Here is a 23,579-nt window from a genome sequence, read left to right on the forward strand (position 1 = left end):
CAATCTCTCTGGTCACTCGATTACAGACCTAAAAGTGGCAATATTATGACAAAAAAACCTTCAAAAACAGACTCCAACGAGAGACTGCGGAATTGGAATTAATTTGCAGACTGGATACAATTAACTTAGGGTTAAATAGAGACTGGGAGTGGATGGGTCATTACACAAAGTAAAACTACTTCCCCATGTTTATTCCCCGTTTCCCTCCCTCCCCCCCCCCCCCCCCGCCCACCGTTCCTGAGACGTTCTTGTCAACTGCTGGAAATGGCCCACCTTGATTATCACTACAAAAGGTTTTTTCCCCTGCGCTCTCCTGCTGGTAATAACTCACCTTACCTGATCACTCTTGTTACAGTGCGTATGATAACACCCATTGTTTCATGTTCTCTGTGTATATAAATCTCCCCACTGTATTTTCCACTGAATGCAGCCGATGAAGTGAGCTGCAGCTCACGAAAGCTTCTGCTCAAATAAATTGGTTAGTCTCTAAGGTGCCACAAGTCCTCCTTTTCTTTTTGTTCTACACTGGTACGGCCTCTAACCCAATACTTAATGTAGTAAATCAGAACCAAGGGTGGGGAGCTCTTGGGATGCACTCAGCGATGTTTGTGTCATCCCTTCCTGCATCGATTTTGCATTGGGGGTGTGACGTTAGGAGTGTAATCTATCTCTGTGAAAGGTGACAGGGCCAGAAAGAGTCAATGAACTCCCAGACTGACCTGATCCATGGCCGAACTTCAGAGGCTGGTTCGAAAGATCTGTAAATGAATAGAGCATGGAAATGCAACGAGGCTGGGCAGTTTAAGGGAACTGCGTTCTTTGGACTTCTGAGTAACCAGGGAGGTCGTACAGAGGCTGTTTTGGGCTGGCTGGGTAAATCTCAGTATTGGAATATCCACCAGCTGTTGGGGTTTGTCTTCCCCGTTCTGTTTGCAGTTCACCCTGATTGAGTGACCTCAGCTGGCTCCCACGGGCACCATCCTCACACTGCAGCTGTGGGGAGAGAGTGAGGAGAGGTGGAGCCGGGGGGAGGGCTGGGAGTCAGGACTCCTGGGTTCTATCCTAAGTTCTGGTTCAGTGTGGTCTAGCAGAAAAAGACTCCCATGCCCCCCTGACTCTAACCCACTAGTCCCCACTCCCATCGCAGAGCTGGGAGAGAACCCCGGAGTCCAGACCCTTTGTCATCCTTCAGTTCAGGTCTGTGCAGAGCCTGGCACGACAGGGGTCCCGATCCTTCTCAGAGGGGAGGGGGTCTGGGCAGCACTCAGCACCATGAGGGAGGGTCCATTTGCTACTGGGACTTTCTGCAGTTTCTGTGGTGGGCTGAAACGTGCCGAGTTGCTCGGGGCTCTGTCTTCACTTTCACCCCTGCGCATCGTGGTGAGAAACAGGAAATTCAGCCTCTTTCAGGGCTGCAACTTCTGCAAAGGTGGTAGCTGGGGGGGTAGGGGGGAGCAGGGGTGAGTTACAATCAGCTACAGAAGTGTCAGAGTCAGGGCCGTGTGCGACGCACAAATAACTGACCACCGTTTCCGTCCCGTCAGCTGGAGTCGATCTCCAGGCGCTCAGCTTGCAGTGCCAAAAATGCTTCTAGCCCTCACATGTGCAGAGAAATCTCTCTAACCAGGGGAGGAGAGGGGGGAGCTGGTCCGAATGTGATCCAGGCAGTGATGGGAGTGGGCTGGCTCAGGGGGGGGTCTCTCCTGCTAGAATTTTACTTTCCACCCAAATTTCCAATTTCTCACCTTTTTGTCCCAATTCAGGAGAAAAACAAGCGTTAAAATATAGATGGAAAATCTCTTTTCTGAACATCTGACCTGGGAGCGCTTGAAATTCCACCCAACACCCCTTCCTCATGTAGTCTGAGACGGGGTGAACAGCCTTATTTTCCAGCCTTCTGTCACCTCCACTTCTCTGTTTCAATCTCTCCTCCTACATCGAGTCGGGACCTAGGGTGTTATCAAAAGAAACATTTGCACTGGGGAAAAGTCAGAAGCCTGAAGAAACTCACCCCTTTCGTTCTGCTAGAACTTTCCTCTCAGCAAGGTGTGTCGTACATTCACAAGACATATATATTTCTGAGTGCAAACGTGCTTGTTTCAATAACGTTGATATTTACATAAGGAGAAGCAAATATGTTCCATAAATGCAGCTACCACTGGGGTGAAGCTTGACAGGTATTATTATATATAGAACATTAATTTTATCAAGAAAAATCATGAATTCCCATAAATGCAGCTAGCACTGGAGTGGAGCATATTGTGTCAGCTCTTATATATAGATGTAAACACACACACATATATACATATACACACACACACACTTTTTCTCCATGAGAAAACACATCATTTTCCTTAATTATTTTTGTCGAAAAATATCTTCACTAAAGAGAAACATTTTCCCCTGTGAAGGAAAAGTTAGCACATTTGACTCCATTTTGGTTTGGGGCCCACCATTGTCTAAAAGCAAACACATCATGCACCAGGAGGAGTGTTCCCTAGATACTGCATTCCTGTGAAAATCCTCCCCCTTGTCTCCAGCCTGCCTTGACTCCCGGTATCTCTTCTTTGTCTGTCCCTAACTCCCTATCTCCTGGCCTTTGATGTGAGGCCTCCCATCCTGATAATAAAAGTTACTGATGCATGGCTTTAGGACCATGCTGTGTAATGAACATACTGGTTTAGCACAAGGAATGCACCAAGCAGGGATAGGTGGTAGATAAGAAAAGGGGTTTGTTTATTGGCTAAGGTTTCCGATGCACGAGGGCAACATGCTTTGCTAAGAGGTATATAACCTTTGTATAATCTGTATTCGGGGTCCCCTCCTGACTAGCAGGGGGGCACCACGCTCGAGCGTAATAAACTTGGTGTTTTCTGGGAACTCTGCAGTTGTGGACTTTGTTCATGTGCCTCAGCCTAGATTCGAACTGTGCGTGTCCTATCAGGTAGAATTCGCAGCAGTAGTGTGCGTGTCCTATCAGGTATAATTTGTAACACCCCCAAAGCATTTTCCTTTTTAAAGTGATATCGCTTTTGTCAACGAGAACAGTTCACAAAGATATGTTTTCGTTGAAAGCCATTTCTGCATGGAAAGAACATTTTCCAGGAGAGAGTTTTCATTAAAAATGCTTAATTTAAAAACTCTTGTAGTCCAGAAATGTTTGAGTTTATAAAACTGTTTTTAAATAAGCGAAGGGAAAACCTCTGGACCAGATCCCAGCTGGTGTCAAGCGGCCGCGCATCCACTGAGCTCAGTGGGGCCAGGTACTGAGCGTCTGGAAATCCGTTCCATTGAAGACAGAAGCGCTACGGCCGACTGATCCCAGCAGGGGTCTGGCCCCATTGACTTAGATGGAGCTGCGGCCAATTGACTCCCTGGCTGATTGTTCCTCCTGTGCTCTCTCTCTCTCCGCTGCTGTGTTCTCCTTGGGTTTCTGCATCTCCTCCCTCTGCTGCTGGACAGGACGGGACAGTGTCCTGCTGCTCCGTCGGCTCCCCATTCGGCTGTCGGACAGATGGACGGCTCAGCAAGCTTCTCTCTGCTTTTCTCTCCTTCTCCTCACCGTCCACTCGCTCTCCACCTACCCCTTGGCTGTCTGCTGACTCACCGACTTTTATACCGCCCTGTCAGGCACAGGCGCCGTTCCGTGGGTGCTCTGGGGCTGTAGCACCCACAGGGGAAAATTAGTGGGTGCTCTGCCCACACCAGCAACCAAGCTCCCCTCCCCTCCTCACCTCACCTCACGTCACCGAACCTCCGCCTCATCCCCTGAGCGCGCCCCGTCCCTGCTTCTCTGCCCACCTCCCGGCGCTTGCTGCCGCAAAACAGCTGTTTGGTGGCGGAACAAGCCCCGGGAGGGAGGGGGGAGGAGCGGGGACTCGGCGCGCTCAGGGGATGAGGCGGGACGGGGCGAGGATTTGTGGAAGGGGGTTGGAATGGGGGCAGGGAGGGGGCGGAGTTGGGGAGGGGACTTTGGGAATGGGGTTGGAATGGGGGCGGGGCCAGGGCGGAGTCGGGGCAGGGCCGGGGGCAGACGGGGGTCGAGCACCCGCCAGCCGCGGTTGGCGCCTCTGCTGCCCAACTGCCCCCGTCCCAGACGGGCCGTTCTGTTTTTAGCCCGCAGCCGTTGTTTCCCTCGGCGTTCGGATCGGCTGACCTTTGCCCGACAGGGTCCGGGTGGGAAACAGGAGGCCTCGTGGGAAAGTTTCGGGGTGTGTTTGGTTCTGCAGCGGTTACATGGCTCCAAGGAGAGCAGGTGGTGGGGGAGGGGGACAGAAGACAGTCCAAGAAGTGGGCCCAAGGCAGGGCGGGAGTGGACCGGATGTGGCGTCAGGACTATAGCCATAGACGACTTGCCCACCGTTGGGTGCCACGCTCTCGATGATCCGGGTGGGAAAGACGAGGGGGAGGGTTCCGGGGTGTGGTGGGTCCCGCAGGATTTAAATGGGGGGGGGGCGGGTGACACTGGGATTAATGCTTCAAAGGGAGGGGGAGACAGTGGAAGTGGATCTCAGTGAAGGAGGAAACAACCGGAAGTGGCATCAACCCCTCTAACCTCAACGAAGGACTTGCCCATAGTTCCTCATGGGGTCCGGGTGGGAAACAGGAGCCGCGTTGGAAGGTTCCGGGATGTATTTGGGGCGGGGTATCAGAAAGGGAGTGAGTCCCCTTCCCCAGGTCAGGGGGGAGGTGATAGGTGGGGAGGGGAGAAAAGTGCGGGAGGGACAAAAATCCCACAAAAATGGTAAATACCCAAAGGGGAAAAAATCAGAGACCAATTTCCCCCCTGGTCATTATTCTCATTTTTGCAATTACTTCTCGACATTGTTGGTTGATTTTCCCCAGTGACTTTTATTAAGTTCCTCTTTTTCTCTCTTTTTTCCTTCTTCCCCCACTCAACATTTTAAAAAATAACATTTGCAGGGGGGGCAAAATTCCAATTTACAGGGGAGAAAAGATTTTCGTGAAAAAAAATATTGTTTTTTGGGAGGGGAGGGAAGTGTCCCAATGTTCAGGGATAAAATGAAACATTTTCACTGCGGGGAGAGAGGGATGATATTCCAGAACAAAATATCAAATTTTCAGGAAAATATCATTTTTTTTCATAGGGGGAAAAAAGTGGATTTTCTGAAAAGCAAATTTTCCGAAATGATTCTAAGATTTTGGACCACGACAAGGGGACTGAAGAGAAGAGGGAAGTGAGGGAGAAAAAGCAAAAGTTTTTACCCAAACACATTTTTTCAAAAAACTCTGAAAACAGACAATTTTTCACACAAAGAAATTATTTAATTTTTAGACCATAAAAAATCACTTTCTTTGAGCAATTCCAGCTGGCTGGAGCAGTCACGCTGGTCGCTCAGACCAGTTCCACCGCCCACACCATGCTGAGCTGGGCGAGCGTTTCTCTTCGTGCTCAGTTAGGAAGAGGGACCAGACACTGCGTTAATTACCCCCAGCTGGTCACGCTCCACAGGGAGGCGTTAGAACCACTAAAGAGAGGACAGGGAAATAACACACAGGGACGTGATATAGTTATATCCAGGAGGCCCCGGAGAAGGCATTTCCTGAGGGCAGATCCATGCCCTAGTCGATTATTCCCTGCCGTAGAGAGGGCTAGTTGGGTTTTGTTGGGGTTCACATGGACTTTCACGTCCATAATTTTCTTCTGCTCTCCCTCAAACCCTGTGAGGGTCTCCTCCTGTGGGGAATTCCCTCGTGGCGGCGTGGCTGTGAGTGTGAGGGACTCAGGTGGTGCTGGGTGCGGAGGGACTCAGCGCCGCTGGGCGTGGTTGGAGGTGTGTTCCCTGCGTCCTGGAGTCTGGAATTTAATCTCTGCGTAGTGCAGGCTCTCGCTGTCCTCGGCCCCCCGGCTGCCGTGGCCCTGTGTTGGACAGACACACTGTGAGGACGCCCTCACCCCAGATCTGGTCTCTTAATTCAGGCCAATTTAGGCAGCTCCCAGGGAGCAAATCCCACAGTGTTACCCCAGATTGGAGGGGTTGGGATTCAGGACTCCTGGGTTCTATCCCCAGCTCTGGGAGGGGACTGGAGATTACGGGGTTAGAGCAGGGGGGATGGGAGCCAGGACTCCTGGGTTCTATCCCCAGCTCTGGGAAGGGACTGGGGGGTTAGAGCAGGGGGGATGGGAGCAAGGACTCCTGGGTTCTCTCCCCTCACTGTATTGTACCAGTCCTTATTGGCACCCGGAGACCAGACCCAAGCACTGTATGGAACAGGGCCCAGGCTGCATTGTCTCACCTTCGGCTGCCGCTGGCGGGGTTGCGAGGGGGGCGGCGCTGCGGAAGAAGGGAGAAGAAAGGAACGTTAAAACGGAGGAGTGTGAGAGAGAGTCTGGGGTGAAGAGGGAAGCTGCAGAGATCTAGGGATGGGAGGAGAAGGAAGGACATGGGGGGTTAGATATATGGACAGACAACCCAGCATGGACCACAACGGACAGACGGCCACTGGGGTGTGTTCACTAGCAGAGGCCCTGGCCCATGGAGGCCAGGAGTTTAGCTGGGGGAAGGCTCCGGTTTGGTACCTCGGCGTCTCTTCAGGAGGACGGTGGCCACCAGGCCTAGGATGAGAAGGAGCCCCAAGGCGATGGCGACCTGGTACAGGAGCTCCCGGTCGCAGCACCCTACGGGGGCAGATTCTTTACCTGGGCGATGGAGAGGAGCTTTAGGGGATTCTCAGCCCCTTGAGCCAGCCAGTCCCCTGCCCTGGGGCCGGAGAGGGGAAGGCCCCGTGCCCCCATTCCCCACCTCACCTGTGTCACTCTGGTTTCTCCCCATCACCTGCAGCTCGGTGCCCGCTCCTGTCCCGCTCTCTCCCTGGTGGATGCTGATCTGACACTGATAGAGACCAGAGTCCCGCTCCTCCAGCTCCGACAGGGTCAGCGTGGCCTCCCCTTTCCGGAGCAGATCCAGGTCGGACATATTGAGCCGTCCGCTGTAGAAGGGATGCTGAGAATCCAGCACAACCCCGGGTGCTATGGTCCATGTCGCGTTGGCCACGCTGCCCTGAGTGTTGTTGAAGGAGCAGCTGAGGTTCACGGTCTCGCCGGGGGCCGCTTGGAGGACAGCCGGGCTCTGATGCACTGTGAGACCTTCGTGAACCAGGGCAATAAACATTATAGCATCGAAGGAAAACGATAACGAGTGGTATCAAGACACTCCCCAGCCGCCCGAAACCTTAGCAGCACGGAGATAAGAAGCAAAGGGAAAGAATTGTGCATTCCTGTCCACCTTGCTATTGCTCACAACACTCTCGATAACACACTGCACAGGGCTTTCACTTCCACCCCACAGAGACCCAATATCAACACTGCTATGTCCAAAGCAGACTGCGAGGAATTACAAAGGGATCTCACTAAACTGGGTGACGGGGCAACAAAATGGCCGATGAAACTCAATGAGAGTAAATGAAAAGTCAGGCACATTGGAAAACAGAATCCCAATTGTACATACAAACTGATGGGGTCTCAATTAGCTGTTACCACTCATGAGAGATCTTGGAGTCGTTGTGGATAGTTCTCTGCAAACATCCACTCACTGTGCAGCGGCAGTGAAAAAGTCACCAGACTGTGAGCATCCATGAGGAAGGGGAGAGATACAAAGACAGAAAATATCCTATTGCCTCTATATAAATCCATGGTACGCCAGCACCTTCGACCCTGCGTGCAGTTTTGGTCGCCTCAAATCAAGTAAAGATACATTAGAATTGCAAAAGGTACAGAGAAGGGCAACCAAAACAATGAGGGGTATGGAACGGCTTCCCCCTTACAAGGACCAGGAAACCCCCTTACAAAGCGGGGGTCAGAATTTGTCCTGACGGAACGTTTTCCTCTTGGGAAATGCCGTCTCATCGAAAGGGTGACAATTGGTTTAAAATTGGGGCAGGGAAAGCGTTTTCGATAGGGTCAATAGCGAATGATTTGATTTTGCATTTCCAGACTGGTTTGATTTGATATTATGAAGAGGAGTCAACACTGAAATGAAATATTTGTTTTACGGAAACAGAATACTTCTCATTGACCTGATGTGACATATCCACATCTATCTATGCATCCATGCACGCATCCTGCACCCCTAGATCTAGATAAATAGATAGATAGATATTCTTTTTGAGGTGGGATGGATGGGTACATAGATAAAAAGATAGATGAGATGTAGGGGTTGGGCTGAATGGGTAGACAGAGATGGATCTAGGGATAGGGTAGGTGGATGGATGGACAGACAGAGATGGATCTAGGGACAGGATATATGGACAGACAGAGATGGATCTAGGGATGGGGTAGGTGGATGGACGGATGGACACACAGAGATGGATCTAGGGTGGGGTAGGTGGATGGATGGACACACAGAGATGGATTTAGGGGTAGGGTATGTGGCCGTCCCCCTGGAAACCCTAGACAATAGTAATGAGGGGTTAGGAGATTCCTGGACCAACGCCCCATAGAGGGGACAGCCCCGTAACCCATTCCCACCTCCTGAGCCAGCCAGTCCCCCACCCTGGGGCCGGATCACCGCTGGCACCCCATAGAGGGGGAAGGCCCCGTGCCCCCATTCCCCACCTCACCTGTGTCACTCTGGTTTCTCTCCATCACCTGCAGCTCGGTGCCCGCTCCTGTCCCGCTCTCTCCCTGGCGGTTGCTGACGTGGCACCGATAGAGACCAGAGTCCCACTGCTCCAGCTCCGACAGGGTCAGCGTGGCCTCCCCTTTCCGGAGCAGATCCCAGAAGGACACATTGAGCCGTCCTTTATAGAAGGGATGGTGAGATTCCAGCACAATCCCGCGTGCTCTAGTCCACCACACACTGGCCACGCTGCCCGGTCTGTTCGTGAAGGAGCAGCCGAGTGTCGCGGTCTCGCCGACATACGCTTGGACAACGGGGCTCTGACGCACTGTGAGACCTTCGTGAACCAGGGCAATAAACATTAGAGCATCAAAGGAAAATGACGACGAGTGGTATCAAGACACGACCCAGCCGCCCGAAACCTTAGCAGGACAGAGAGAAGAAGCAAAGGGGAAAGAATTGTGCGTTCCCGTCCACCTTGCTATTGCTCACAACACTCTCGATAACACACTGCACAGGGCTTTCACTTCCACCCCAACAGAGACCCAGCATCAACACTGCTCTGTGCACGGCAGATGCTCACAGAGACGTTAGACGTCAAATCACTCAGGACAGCTAAGTCCAAAGCAGACTGCGAGGAATTACAAAGGGAACTCACTAAACTGGGTGACGGGGCAACAAAATGGCCGATGAAATTCAATGGTGGAAAATGCAAAGTCATGCACATTGGAAAACAGAATCCCAACTGTACATACAAACTGATGGGGTCTCAATTAGCTGTTACCACTCAAGAGAGATCTTGGAGTCATTGTGGATAGTTGTCTGCAAACATCCACTCAATGTGTAGCGTCAGTGAAAAAAGTCACCAGACTCTGAGCATCCATTAGGAAGGGGAGAGATAAAAAGACAGAAAATATCCTATTGCCTCTATTTAAATCCATGGTACGCCCGCACCTTGGACCCTTCGTGCAGTTTTGGTCACCTCAAATCAAAAAAGATACATTAGAATTGCAAAAGGTACAGAGAAGGGCAACCAAAACAATGAGGGGTATGGAACGGCTTCCCCCTTACAAGGACCAGGAAACCCCCTTACAAATTAAAGTGGCAGCTTGTCATTTTAACCCTTTTCAATACACCACAAACACATGCCTCCACTTTCTACAATTTGTGCTTCAAACTAGAGTGGGTCAGAATTTGTCCTGAAGGAACATTTTCCTCTTAGGAAATGCCGTCTCGTCGAAAGGGTGACAATTGCTTTAAAACTGGGGGAGAGAAAGCGTTTTTGATAGGGTCAAAAGGGAATGATTTGATTTTGCATTTCCAGACTGGTTTGATTTGATATTATGAAGAGGAGTCAACACTGAAATGAAATATTTGTTTTATGGAAACAGAATACTTCTCATTGACCTGATGTGACATATCCACATCTATCTATGCATCCATGCACGCATCCTCCACCCCTAGATCTAGATAAATAGATAGATAGATATTCTTTTTGAGGTGGGATGGATGGGTACATAGATAAAAAGATAGATGAGATGTAGGGGTAGGGCTGAATGGGTAGACAGAGATGGATCTAGGGATAGGGTAGGTGGATGGATGGACAGACAGAGATGGATCTAGGGACAGGATATATGGACACACAGATATGGATCTAGGGGTGGGGTAGGTGGATGGATGGACACACAGAGATGGATCTAGGGATGGGGTAGGTGGATGGATAGACAAGTTAAATTAGTACCTGCTCCCCAGGTGGGGATGAGGAGGACGGCGCAGAGGACGGTGCTCAGGGCTGGCAGCTGCTCCATGGTCCCTGCTCTCTGGGGAGCTCCGCAGCCCAGCTCAGCTCAGCCTCAGCATCCTCCGGAAATGTCACCTTGGGGGGGGCCGGTGGAAAGTTTTGTGGCCTGAGCTTCTGAGAAGGCTGCAGCAAGAGGCTGGGGACAAGGGCTGGACGGGAGTGCGGGTGTGCATTCCTCTGGCCCCTGCTGGGAGGGGAGTGGGGTCTAGTGGTTAGAGCACAGGGAGATGGGGGGCTGCGAGCCAGGACTCCTGGGTTCAGTCCTCAGTTCATTGTCGCATCTTGGGTGATGCTCCTTACCCTCTCTGGGATATTTTGTCATGAGGAATAACATTATTTTACATAAAGGAATTTTTGCTTAATATCTTTTATTTTCACACCCTGAGGTTATTTATTTTTTGCAACACGTATCTCTTGCCATCGGCGTATTCCTTCTAAAAAACCAAACATGCTCTGGACAGTCTTTATCTGCTTTATACGGAAATGTTTTCTTTAGAATTTTGTTTTCTCTTGTGGCTGACTCCGTTACAGCATTTAATTTTCATTTGTAAATGGAAAAATATTGTCCCACAAGGAATTAATCTTGAGAAATACTTTTCTTTCATGTTATTGGCATACCCAAGACATACAGGACAGATCCACAGCGGGTGTAAATAGGTCTTTCTGAGTTTATTCCACTGGAGCTACGGCCGATTGACCCCAGCTGGGATCACACCAGGAGCCCTGCAGGGCGCACATTCCCCTCCCCAGACCCACCCACACCCAGGAGCCCGACGCCCGGAGCCACAGGCCATTTCCTGTACCAAGGAGAACTATAACGGCAGCGGCCACTAGGGGGCGACAATGCTCCCAGGCACCCATCGCTGCTGCATGGCCCCTTCGCTGGGTGCCCTGGGCCGATCGACCCACAGACAGAAGCAGAGGAGAGCGGAGACGCCCCGGCCCCGCAGGAGCCCCCGGCAGGTGGCTCAGAGTCCAACGAAGTCTGACGGCTTGTGCCCCAAGAGCTGGGAAAATCCTGCCGGTGACCAGCCCCCGTAAGCAGCTAAAGCAGCGTCACCTGCCCCGGTGCCGGGGGCGGCTTGGAGCCAGCACCCACCGCGGGATCCACGGGGAAGCCTGGGAAACAGAACGAGAGCGTCACTGAACAGACTGAGGGGAAACGCGACGGGGATGGAGCCCAATCAATACCAGAGAGAGACTGATTCCACCAGGGATGAAATGCAGCCACCTCTGGGGTAGAACGCTGGGGCTGTTTATACAGGGACCCCTTTCCCGGTGCTGAGATGCAGCTGGCTCTGGGGTGGGGCAAAGGCTGCTTACCAGCCCACACAGTGATGCCATGTAACCATTTGGGACAGGAAGTGAAGGCAGAACCCGCGTGGAGCCGGTACCGCTCCAAGGCCGCAGGCGGAGGATGATTCCCAGGGAGAAGAGAACGACGAGTGACAGGGAGATGACGGCTCGGTAAGAGAGGGGCCCCGAGTCCCAACACAGCTCACGTCCCCTACTTGGAGAACACTTCAATCTCTCTGGTCACTCGATTACAGACCTAAAAGTGGCAATTCTTCAACAAAAAATCTTCAAAAACAGACTCCAATGAGAGACTGCGGAACTGGAATGAATTTGCAAACTGGATACAATTAACTTAGGCTTAAGTAGAGACTGGGAGTAGATGCGTCATTACACAAAGTAAAACTATTTCCCCACGTTTATCTCCCCCCTCCACCACTGTTCTTCAGATGTTCTTGTCAACTGCTGGAAATGGCCCACCTTGATTATCACGACAAAAGGTTTTTTTCTCTCCTGCTGGGAATAGCTCACCTTAAGTGATCAATCTCGTTACAGTGCGTATGATAACACCCATTGTTTCATGTTCTCTGTGTACATAAATCTCCCCACTGTATTTTCCACTGAATGCATCCGATGAAGTGAGCTGTAGCTCACGAAAGCTTATGCTCAAATAAATTTGTTAGTCTCTCAGTTGCCACAAGTCCTCCTGTTCTTTTTGTATGAGAAGGGAAACAGGCACACGACCATATTGCTTTCATGGCTAATTGCCAAGATTCCTGTACTATAAACAACAGTGATATCTACATTAAGTTGATGTTAATTGGGTTCCAAACGTTTGCCGGAGCTTGTATGGATAAAGTAGCTCTTTTCTTTAGCTCTTGGCAAGATCACATGAGACATACGGGAATCCTGCTGCAACAGCAGATCCAATCCACTATTGGTCTAACCAAGTTTTACCTTGAGTTTATAAAGAGATTCAATCATGTTGTGGAACGTGACTTGGATAAACCATTTCTGTTCTACACTGGTATGGCTTCTAACCCAATACAAGCTGTAGTAAATCAGAACCAAGGATAGGTTAAGAGTAACAAGAAGGGTTTCTTCAGGTATGTTGGCAACAAGAAGAAAGTCAAGGAAAGTGTGGGCCCCTTACTGAATGAGGGAGGCAACCTGGTGACAGAGGATGTGGAAAAAGCTAATGTACTCAATGCTTTTTTTGCCTCTGTCTTCACGAACAAGGTCAGCTCCCAGACTGCTGCGCTGGGCATCACAGCATGGGGAGGAGGTGACCAGCCCTCTGTGGAGAAAGAGGTGGTTAGGGACTATTTAGAAAAGCTGGACGTGCACAAGTCCATGGGGCCGGATGCGTTGCATCCGAGAGCGCTAAAGGAATTGGCGGCTGTGATTGCAGAGCCATTGGCCATTATCTTTGAAAACTCGTGGCAAACGGGGGAAGTCCCAGATGACTGGAAAAAGGCTAATGTAGTGCCAATCTTTAAAAAGGAGAAGAAGGAGGATCCTGGGAACTACAGGCCAGTCAGCCTCACCTCAGTCCCCGGAAAAATCATGGAGCAGGTCCTCAAGGAATCAATCCTGAAGCACTTACACGAGAGGAAAATGATCAGGAACAGTCAGCATGGACTCACCAAGGGAAGGTCATGTCTGACTAATCTAATCGCCTTCTATGATGAAATTACTGGTTCTGTGGATGAAGGGAAAGCAGTGGATGTATTGTTTCTTGACTTTAGCAAAGCTTTTGACACGGTCTCTTACAGTATTCTTGTCAGCAAGTTAAAGAAGTATGGGCTGGATGAATGCACTATACGGTGGGTAGAAAGTTGGCTAGATTGTCAGGCTCAACAGGTAGTGATCGATGGCTCCATGTCTAGTTGGCAGCCGGTATCAAGTGGAGTGCCCCAAGGGTCGGTCCTGGGGCCGGTTTTGTTCAATATCTTCATAAATGATCTGGAGGATGGTGTGGATTGCACTCTCAGCAAATTTGCGGATGATACTAAACTAGGAGGAGTGGTAGATACGCTGGAGGGTAGGGATAGGATACAGAGAGACCTAGACAAAGTGGAGGATTGGGCCAAAGGAAACCTGATGAGGTTTAACAAGGATAAGTGCAGGGTCCTGCACTTAGGACGGAAGAATCCAATGCACCGCTACAGACTAGGGACCGAATGGGTCGGCAGCAGTTCTGCGGAAAAGGACCTAGGGGTGACAGTGGACGAGAAGCTGGATATGAGTCAGCAGTGTGCCCTTGTTGCCAAGAAGGCCAATGGCATTTTGGGATGTATAAGTAGGGGCATAGCCAGCAGATCGAGGGACGTGATCGTTCCCCTCTATTCGACATTGGTGAGGCCTCATCTGGAGTACTGTGTCCAGTTTTGGGCCCCACACTACAAGAAGGATGTGGATAAATTGGAGAGAGTCCAGCGAAGGGCAACAAAAATGATTAGGGGGCTGGAACACATGACTTATGAGGACAGGCTGAGGGAACTGGAATTGTTTAGTCTGCAGAAGAGAAGAATGAGGGGGGATTTGATAGCTGCTTTCAACTACCGGAGAGGTGGTTCCAAAGAGGATGGCTCTAGACTATTCTCAGTGGTAGCAGATGACAGAACAAGGAGTAATGGTCTCAAGTTGCAGTGGGGGAGGTCTAGGTTGGATAACTTTTTCACTAGGAGGGTGGTGAAACACTGGAATGCGTTACCTAGGGAGGTGGTGGAATCTCCTTCCTTAGAAGTTTTTAAGGTCAGGCTTGACAAAGCCCTAGCTGGGATGATTTAATTGGGGATTGGTCCTGCTTTGAGCAGGGGGTTGGACTAGCTGACCTCCTGAGGTCCCTTCCGACCCTGATATTCTATGATTCTATAATTCTATGATTCTAATGATCAGCAATTCCTAGAAGCAGGGAATTATTTTTTCTGTTGCTGCTCTCCTTGCAATTACGTGGCCTGGCAGGTGGGAGTAGATCTACTGGGGACCTGGGGAGGGCACCAGCAGGTATGGAGGTTGTTGGATAGGTGGGGGTTTGAGGAAGGAATTAGGGGTGGGGGTGGATAAAGAGGAACAGGGAGCAGAAAAAAGGGTTGTTTTGACATTTCTCCCCCAAATTCTTTTTGTTTGTTTGTTTCAATGTAAATACCTTGCCAAAGTTGACATGGATTTGTAAAATGTTTCTGTCAACCCACATCTGCAATGTTCACCTTAAAAATGTTTGCCTGTGTTTGGAGAGGTGTGGAAGGAGTAAAAGTGCTAAGCAGACCAGGCCCTTGAATACAGCCCAGCTGCAAAGAGCACAGGTCAGCGGGTGCTGAGCAAAGATGGCTCCAAGCTCACATTTCAGCTAGCTTGCTGCTGCCCTGTGCAGGCTCTTCCTACTGCATTATATTAGAGCCACGCACAAGCGTTGCTCCAACTCATACCAGCTATATGATGAATATATCTAATTTATCTAAATATTTTTAACCTGTTCTTTTCCTATTTTGTATTCCTTCCCCCTTGTTGTTAGTATTAATTGTGTTAAATATCTGGTCACCATTAACCCTTTTAGTGAAGACTGAAGTAAAGTGGGCATTAAACACCTCAGCCTTCTTGTTGTCATCAGTTATTAGCACTTCTTCCCCACTAAGCAGTGGACCTACACTTTCCTTCATCTTTCTCTTGCTCCCAATGTAGTTATAGAACCTTTTCCTATTGCCTTTTGTGTCCTTTGCTAGGTGTAACTCATTTTACGCCTTAGCCTTGCTGATTTTCTCCCTATATGCTTGTCTCATTCTTTTGTACTCCTCCTTATCAATTTGTACAAGTTTCCACTTTGTGTAGGGTTCCTTTTTGATTTTTAGGTCATTAAAGAGCTCCCAATGGAGCCATATTGGCCTCTCATGATTCTTGCCTTCATACACAGAAGTTTGCGGTTATAACTTTAATAGTCTCTCTTTGACAAACTGCCAGCTCTCTTGAATGCCTTTTTCCTTTAGATTTTCTTCCTGTGGGAGCTTACCTACCCATTCTGAGTTTTAGTCTGCTTCTTTGATGTTCATTGTCCATATTCTGCTGCTCTCATTCCTTCCTTTCCTTAGAATTATGAAATCATGTCATTTCATGATCACTTTCACCCAATCGCCTTCAACCTTCAGATTCGCAACCAATTCCTCCCTGTTAGTCACAATCGATTCTAAAATGGCTGCCTCTTGGTTACTTCCTCCACCTTCTGAAACCAGTTATCCCCGATCCATTCCAAGAATTCACAGGACATTTTGTGTATTACCACGTTACTTTTCAACAGATGTCTGGGGAGTTAAAGTTCTCCATTACTACCAGGTTGAGTGTTTTGGATATTTCTGTTGTTTGGTCTAGAAATGCCTCACCCACCTCGTCTTTCTGGGGTAGACTCCTACAATGCCATCACCCCTGAATTTTCCCCTTCTATCTTCACCCAGTCTTCTTCTGACCTCCTTCTATTCTCGGTGTATAGTGGCACACCTCCTCCTTTTCCCCTTGTCTGTCCTTCCTTGCCAAGCTATATCCCTCTAGACTAATATTCCAGTCATGAGCATTATCCCACCAGGTTTCAGTGATTCCAATTAAGTAATAATTTAGCTTATGTACTCCAATACTTCCAGTTCTTCTGTTCATTCCCCAAACTCCTTGCATTGGTGTACAGACATCTAAGATATCGAAGAGATTCCCCCACTGATTTCCCTCTTGTTGCTCCAATGACTCTACTGTAATTTTCCATTACCCAACCAGCAACACAGCTAGCCTCCTTTGTTAAGGTCAGCTTTTTTATATACCTACCTGTAATGGCTTCCTCCAGCTCCCTGCACGCTGTGTAGAGACCTCTGGTCCCTCTCTGTTCCCCTCCCCACCTAAATATACTGATATTGAACAGAAACCCATTTCCCCCTTCCCCTCTGTTACCTGCCATCACCAGTGGGCTGACTTCCCCTCTCTTATCTTCAGCTTCTCCTCTGAAGGAGCCGTTGCTAACCTCCCAGAAACCTTTACTCTCCCACAGATGCCCAGGGCAGTACCATACCTATTATTGTGATAATCAGTGGAGGCTTCAGCAACAGAGGATGTGGTCTCAGGCCCAACACAGGATACTCTGAACCCTAATTCAGACAGGCGGGGGCAGAGCGGAAATGGCCACTAACCATTTGCAAAGAACAACGGACTTCAAACAGAATGATGGGGTTTGTGCATTGCAGGGGTGCCAAACCTGGCCCTTAGGTGCCGTGTTCCTTTTGAGCATTCAGCCCTAGATGGCTTGTGCAAAGTCACACAGGAGGTCTGGGGCAGAACACTGCATTGAACCCAGGGTCCAGGCTTGCATCCGAGCCACAGACCATCTTTTCCACCTGTTGGCCCGCTCTCTGCCCTCAATGCCCCTCCCTTTTGAATTCCACCTAGTTTTAACCCCTTGGCTGCCGTCTCTCTCCTTGGCGTTCACATGCTGAAGTGACTTAAGGATGGTGAACGTTGCCTGGAAGTCATTCAGCACCTAGATGCTGGGCATGTCAATACCTCAGTTGTCCCCATGGAACACATGGCTGCCCATCACCAGCACAATTGTGTAAAGAGCATTGAGATCTAGAGATGAAAACCACTGTAGAAGAGCTAGATATTGTTCTCCACTCCACAGAGGCTGGCATGGTTAGTATCTCTGGGTGTCTGCACTGAAGAGGCCTGGGCCTGCATATTCGAGTCCTCCCCATCTCCCTCTTAAATGATCTCCTTTCTCCAGGGGAAACGAGAGAGGAAAGTATTGGGTGTAATGTATTTCAAAAGCAGTCCTACACATTTTCTCTAGGTAGCAATGTTACACAGTATTTACTGCCCCATTGAAAAGAAACCACTCTGATTGCTTTCTGCAGTAACATATAATCTCCTGAGCTGTTTCTTGTGGTTTAGCTGTGGCTGCATTCCACCCTGCTCCAGCATTAAACTCAATGGGGGACACAGTCTGGTGCTTTCGGCTGGAACGACTCACACTTTTCTTGATGTCACTAACTAATGCTCCTCTTTGTGGTACGTTGATCCCTGATTCTTGAGAAGGAGAAGGTAGGAAACTAGTTCACTGATAAACGTCACAAAAAACTGTACTACTGAGCACTATCCCATTCCCTTGTAGAGAGGAAACATTACCTAGTGGTAGTGGTTAGAGCAGGGGGGCCCTGGGACTTCTATTCCCTTGGTTCTATTCCCTGTTTTGGGAGGGCAGTATGGTCCAGTGGTAAGCAGGGCCTGGGAGTCAGGACACCTGGCTTTTATTCCCCGCTCTGCAAAGGTTGAGAATATAATCAGAGGTTAGAATATGGGGGGAAATTTGGTTCTAGTGTAGTTGGGGAGGTAGTGCTTAGAGAAAGGCACGAATGACGATGAGATGGGCTTCAAATCCCTTTGGAAGAGGACTTTGGGCCCCATTGTTGCCAATGGTTTCATATTAGAAAGCGGTACGGTGTTGCCTGGAATGATGGGAGGGGAGTCCCAAATGGGAGACGGGCGTGGAAGTTTTACCCTTTCACCTGCCCATTCCAAAACCCTCCCCATATAGTAACTAACCTGTAAAGCTGGTTTCAGGAAGATGGAGACCGGAATTATTATTAATTGGTTTTATAAAGCTCTAGGTTCTATAATCACAGAATCATAGGACTCGAAGGGACCTCGAGAGGTCATCTAGTCCAGTCCCCTGCACTCATACATTAAATCCAAGAAATCCACGTTAGGTACTGCTGCGAACATTGGTGGGTGATAAAATACTAGCAGAGTGGTAATGAATGATGAGGACAGGGCAGTGACACAGAGCAATCGGATCCCTTGAGAAGCTGGACCCATTCAAAGAAAACCAGTTTGAAAAGAACCAAAGGAAGGGTCCTATCGCTAGCGACAAAGCATGCAGGCCACACCTACAGAATGGGGAAGTGTCTCCAGGAAAGCACTGACTGTGAAGAGGATTTCGGGGCCATGCTGGGCAAGCCATTCAACAAGAGCCCCCAGGGTGATGCTGTGGTGAACGGGGCTAAAGCCATCATTAGATGGATGAAAAGAGCAGGGAGGCGCATAGGGAGGTGACACACCATGAGGAAGACTGATCACGGAATACTGCATCCAGTTTTGGCGTCCACCTTTGAAAAAAGATTTGGAAATATTGGAGATGGGGCAGCAAAAAGCAATGAAACGTTTTGAGGGCTGGAGAAAAATGCCTGCGAGTGAGCTATTGAAAGAGCTCAGCCTGTTTCGATGATAAAAAAGATCGGGAGGTGACGTCATTGAAGTGTTGAAGTGACTTCATGGAGAGAAACTATCGGGTCTTAAAGGGCTCATTGATCTAGCAGAGAAAAGCATAACAAGACCCAGTGGCTGGAAACTCAAAAGAGACCGATTCATATGAGAAAGAGGGCACACATATTCAACCGTGAGGATGAATCACCAAAGGAACAAACTAGAAAGGGAAGTGGTGGGAATTCCCCACCTCTTGATGTCTTCTAATGAAGACTAGATGCCTTTCTGGAACGTGTATAGTCAAAAACTAGCTACTATGCTCTACAGAAAGCATGTGATATGCAGGGGGTCAGAAGACACGCTCTAATTGTCTCTTCTGTCCATAAAGTCTGCTAATTTATGAAAAACTGAGCTTTGCATGGGGAGAAGCCTCTGATGTTTTACTGTGTTCGGCTTGAGCCTACAATGAACGCTCATTGCGTGGGGTGGTCCAGGGGAAACAGCTCAAACATCCAATGTGGCTGGACAGGGGCAGGACATCAGCACTGCAGGGGAGGGGTGGGTGTGGCAGTGACATCACAAGGGCCTTTGGCAGGACCTCAGCCTATTGGACAAAGGTGGGGGGGAGGCGATGACCTCACAGAGAGATCTTGACATCAGCCAGGCAGGACAGGGGTGCAGGACAGGGGCCACCTCGGAGATCCCTGTGGCTTTGCTTCAGTACGTCTCCTTCTCGAGGTCTCTCCTGGAGGACTGAGAGAGCATTCACTTGCACGTTCGTGAGCGCAAGGAGGACCCTCTTCGGAGTTTTCTCCTTTTCTTTTCGTGATTTTGCTCGAAAACAGACGTCCCGTACAGAAGGTAAGAGCCTCGGAGAGGTTTGGAACCTGTTCAGTCTGATCCATCAGGTGCCGGCTGATTTTTAGGAAAGGAAAACACTAGATTGTGGGGGCAGCATTTTATTTCCAACCTAGGACTTTGTCCCTTAGAATGACTGGGGACATTGGGATTTCTCCTTTTTGTTTTCCCTTTTCCTGTCTCTCCCTCCTTTCTCGTCTTCTCTTGCATCTTTGTCCTTTTCCCCTGCTTTCCTTTCACCACCAGGACCTGTCTGTGCATGTGGAGTTGGGGATGGGGGGTTGCACTCCAACTCTCATTGCGGGAGGCCCTCCCAAAGACATGTGGCTGGAATGGTGCTCTAAGAGTGACTCCCTCCGGTGGTGACCCGGGACATCTGGTGAGAACTCTCAGCTTTCTGCTTCTCAGAGGCTCAATGCTGATTGGGGGAGCTTGGGGCTACTGTGAGGGAGGAGGCTCAGGTCCTTGTTACCCTCTTTTAAGACCAAGGAAATCGGCCATAACCAAACATGTATTTGATTGCTCTTGCCGCTTTTCTCCATTCATTGTCTTTGAGTAATTCATGATTCTCTCTCTAATGGGCTAGTTCTTCTAAAATACTTACTAAATAATTAGGCTTTAATAAAGCCAAATGCAACCCCATACGTCCAGTAACAAAGGAGTCAGGCGGCACCCTACAGAATGGGGGACAATCCGCTGGAAAGCAGTGACCCTGAAAAGGATTTCGGGGCCATAGTGGACGAGCTGCTCAGCATGGTCTGTCAATGTGAAACTGGGGTAAAAAAGGTTAAAGCCATTCTTGCATGGATAGAGTAGTGAGGATGGAAAGGGAAGTGAAACAGTATTGGTGAGACTGATGTTGGGATGTTGAATCCAGTTCTTGTGTCCACATTTTGAATATTATGTTAAAACAATTGGAGAGGGTACAGAAATATTCGAAATTGAGTGATGGAGATGATGCCATCTAATGAGACATTGAAAAAGCTCAATCTGTTTAGTAGATACAAAAGACAAATGAGAGGTGAGTTGCTTGACTTCATGGAGAGAAAATGTTGCGTATAAAAGGGCTCTTTTATGTCACAGAGAAAGGCATGACAAGACCCCATGGATGGAAGCAGAAATCAGAAAAAGTATAATGACAATAAGACCCAGATTTGTCAGAGGGTGGTTCGTCCTTGGCACAAAGTACCAAGAGAAATGATGGCTTCTCCATCTCTTGATCTCTTCGAATAAAGACTAGATGCCTTTCTGGAAAATGTTTGAGTAAAAGAAAAGCCCAGCTCTTCTGATATACAGGAGGCCTTAGGATACGCAGGGGATCAGATTAAATGCTCTAACGGTTCCTTCTGGCCATAAAGTCGACTAACTTGTGAAAAGCTAATTGCGGCCTGGGGAAGAGCCTCTGTGTTCTACTGTGTGGTCGGTGTCATCCCCACAATGAAGAGTCATTGCGTGGGATGATCCAGGGGAAGCAGCTCAAACATCCAATGTGGCTGGACAGGGGCAGGACATCAGCACTGCAAGGGAGGGGTGGGTGTGGCAGTGACATCACAAGGGCCTTTGGCAGGACCTCAGCCTATTGGACAAAGGTGGGGGGGAGGCGATGACCTCACAGAGAGATCTTGACATCAGCCAGGCAGGACAGGGGTGCAGGACAGGGGCCACCTCGGAGATCCCTGTGGCTTTGCTTCAGCACGTCTCCTTCTCGAGGTCTCTCCTGGAGGACTGAGAGAGCATTCACTTGCACGTTCCTGAGCGCAAGGAGGACCCTCTTCGGAGTTTTCTCCTTTTCTTTTCGTGGTTTTGCTCCAAAACAGACGTCCCCGTAGAGAAGGTAAGAGCCTCGGAGAGGTTTGGAACCTGTTCAGCCTGATCCATCAGGTGCCGGCTGATTTTTAGGAAAGGAAAACACTAGATTGTGGGGGCAGCATTTTATTTCCGACCTAGGACTTTGTCCCTTAGAATGACTGGGGACATGGGGATTTCTCCTTTTTGTTTTCCCTTTTCTTCTGTCCCTCCTACCTTTCTCTTCTTGCTTCCTTTGTCCTTTTCCTCTGCTCTCCTCCCACCACCAGGAGCTCTGTGGGTGGATTGGGGACCAGGGGTGGGGGTGGGGGTTGTGGGAGGCCCTCACAGACAGGTGAGACTGGACTAGTGCTCCGAGAGTGATCCCCTCGGTGGTGACCAGGGCCATTCTTTGGGCTATTTGGTGAGACCCCTTAGCCTCCCACCCCTCAAAGTCTCAACCTTGATTGGCTGAGGAGGGGGCTATTGACAGGGAGGAAACTCTGGTCTTTGTTGTTCTCTTTTATGACCAAGCAAATAAGTCACAACCAGTTAGATGTTTGACCAATGTGGATGCTGCTCTCCATTCATTGTCTCGGGGCAGTTCATGATCCTCTCAAACATTCCAATTCTTCTGAAATACTTGCTGAATAATTACTATGAACAATTGTTGGTCTGTAGCTCATTTGAGAGCAACTCTGCTACTGACTGGCTGCATCAGCTAAGACAAGTCCCTGCTCCTTTTTCAGCCTTCGTTTCTCCTTCTCTCAAGGACGAATAACAATCCTCTCCCACCTACCTAGCCATGGGTGGATGCTGGGGATCCACTGAAGAGTGTCACTCGGAGCAGTGCAGACTCGGGGGTGTCCTATCACACTGAGCCATAGCAGATTATGACCTAAGATTCGATTTGATTTGCATTTTATTCCTTTGAAATTGTGAAGAGCAGCAACTACTTAGCTCAGACTGAAGCATCTCGTCTAATTTTCCAGAGCGTCGTGTCTCCCCTTTGTGTACGACGAGACAGTTTAATGCGCTGTGACAAACAGGAGATGCTCTTCTTTTGCAAACAAATATTTTTGCAAAGAATTTTCATCTTACTTGTTATGATTTCAAGAAACAAAGTGGTTTTGCCTGAATGGGTTTTCTGCCAGAAAACGGTTTCCATGAAAATGTTCACACCTTATTTCCTGGGCTCTGGAAGTGCTGGGATGTCAGGATCCTGGAGGCGCTGTCACCTCCGCCCTAGGGCGTGTTCTGCACCCCTCTGCTGCTGGCTGAGTCTCTCCGTCCCTTGGCAATAAGACAGACTCTTGTTTTCACAGCCAGTCGATCGCCCTCGTGTCATCACCCTGCCTGCTGGCTGGGCAGGGTAACTCCTGAGGTCACCACCCTCCCCAGCCTGCCTTGGGCTTGGGGAGTGAGGAGGAGGGCGAGGGACGTCTGCTGACCCTGAATATCCGCCATCCATCATACCATCACTGAGAGCAAGTGAGTGGCATTTGGGTTCCTCGGTGGCTTCCCCTGTCTGTGTGGGGAGAGGCAGAAACAGGGGGAGAGGATATCTCCAAAGGGGGATTTCATTTGCAAACAGCCCCCAAGAGCCCCTCACTCTTAGACCGGGCAGGGGCTTCTCCAGAGCTGTCTCCAGTGTGTCTGGAAAGGTTCCAGCAATGGGGCTCCCAGCCCTTCCCTTGTGGGACACTGTTCCCCAGGCTGAGAGTCTCTGAGCTGGGCCAGACCCTGTGAGCTGCTGAGCAAGGAAACCAATGGGGAACGAGGAGGGCCCTGGTCTTCCTGTGCCTAGGGTCTTTGTGACTTTGACGTGGGGAATGGTTTCCCAGGAGAAGTCGGGACTCCTGGCTTCTCTTCCTTCTCTACCCTGGGCGGGAGAGTGGCCTGGGACGACAGGAGGGGGCTGCTTGTCCAGAGGAACCGATGGTCTTTGGGACTGACCCCATTGCTGGAAAAGGATGAGACTTCCTGGCTATTGCAGCAGCAGGGATTACGAGGGGGAACGTTGGGAGCGG

The 23,579-nt window shown here is 49.6% G+C and overlaps 1 protein-coding gene across 6 annotated transcripts in view; it reads right to left on the reverse strand.

Annotated features, from left to right (window-relative positions):
• LOC119567620 (natural cytotoxicity triggering receptor 3-like) overlaps positions 1–23,579 on the reverse strand; it is an 82,475-nt gene that overhangs the window by 7,403 nt on the left and 51,493 nt on the right. Inside the window, exons 5-8 of one of the 6 annotated variants that reach the window (XM_043527902.1) lie at positions 11,775–11,887; positions 6,542–6,661; positions 6,259–6,296; positions 5,182–5,881 (exon numbers count right to left, since the gene is read on the reverse strand). In XM_043527902.1, coding sequence (XP_043383837.1) covers positions 5,771–5,881; positions 6,259–6,296; positions 6,542–6,661; positions 11,775–11,887 — 382 coding nt within the window. In that variant the 3' untranslated portion in view covers positions 5,182–5,770. Of the gene's footprint in view, positions 1–5,177; positions 5,882–6,258; positions 6,297–6,541; positions 6,662–10,776; positions 11,500–11,774; positions 11,888–23,579 lie in introns of those variants that run through there. The other 5 variants (XM_043527903.1, XM_043527906.1, XM_043527905.1 and 2 more) reach the window with 5 other exon arrangements.

Source organism: Chelonia mydas, chromosome 14 (genome assembly GCF_015237465.2).
Source record: "Chelonia mydas isolate rCheMyd1 chromosome 14, rCheMyd1.pri.v2, whole genome shotgun sequence".
NCBI classification, from domain to species: domain Eukaryota; kingdom Metazoa; phylum Chordata; order Testudines; family Cheloniidae; genus Chelonia; species Chelonia mydas.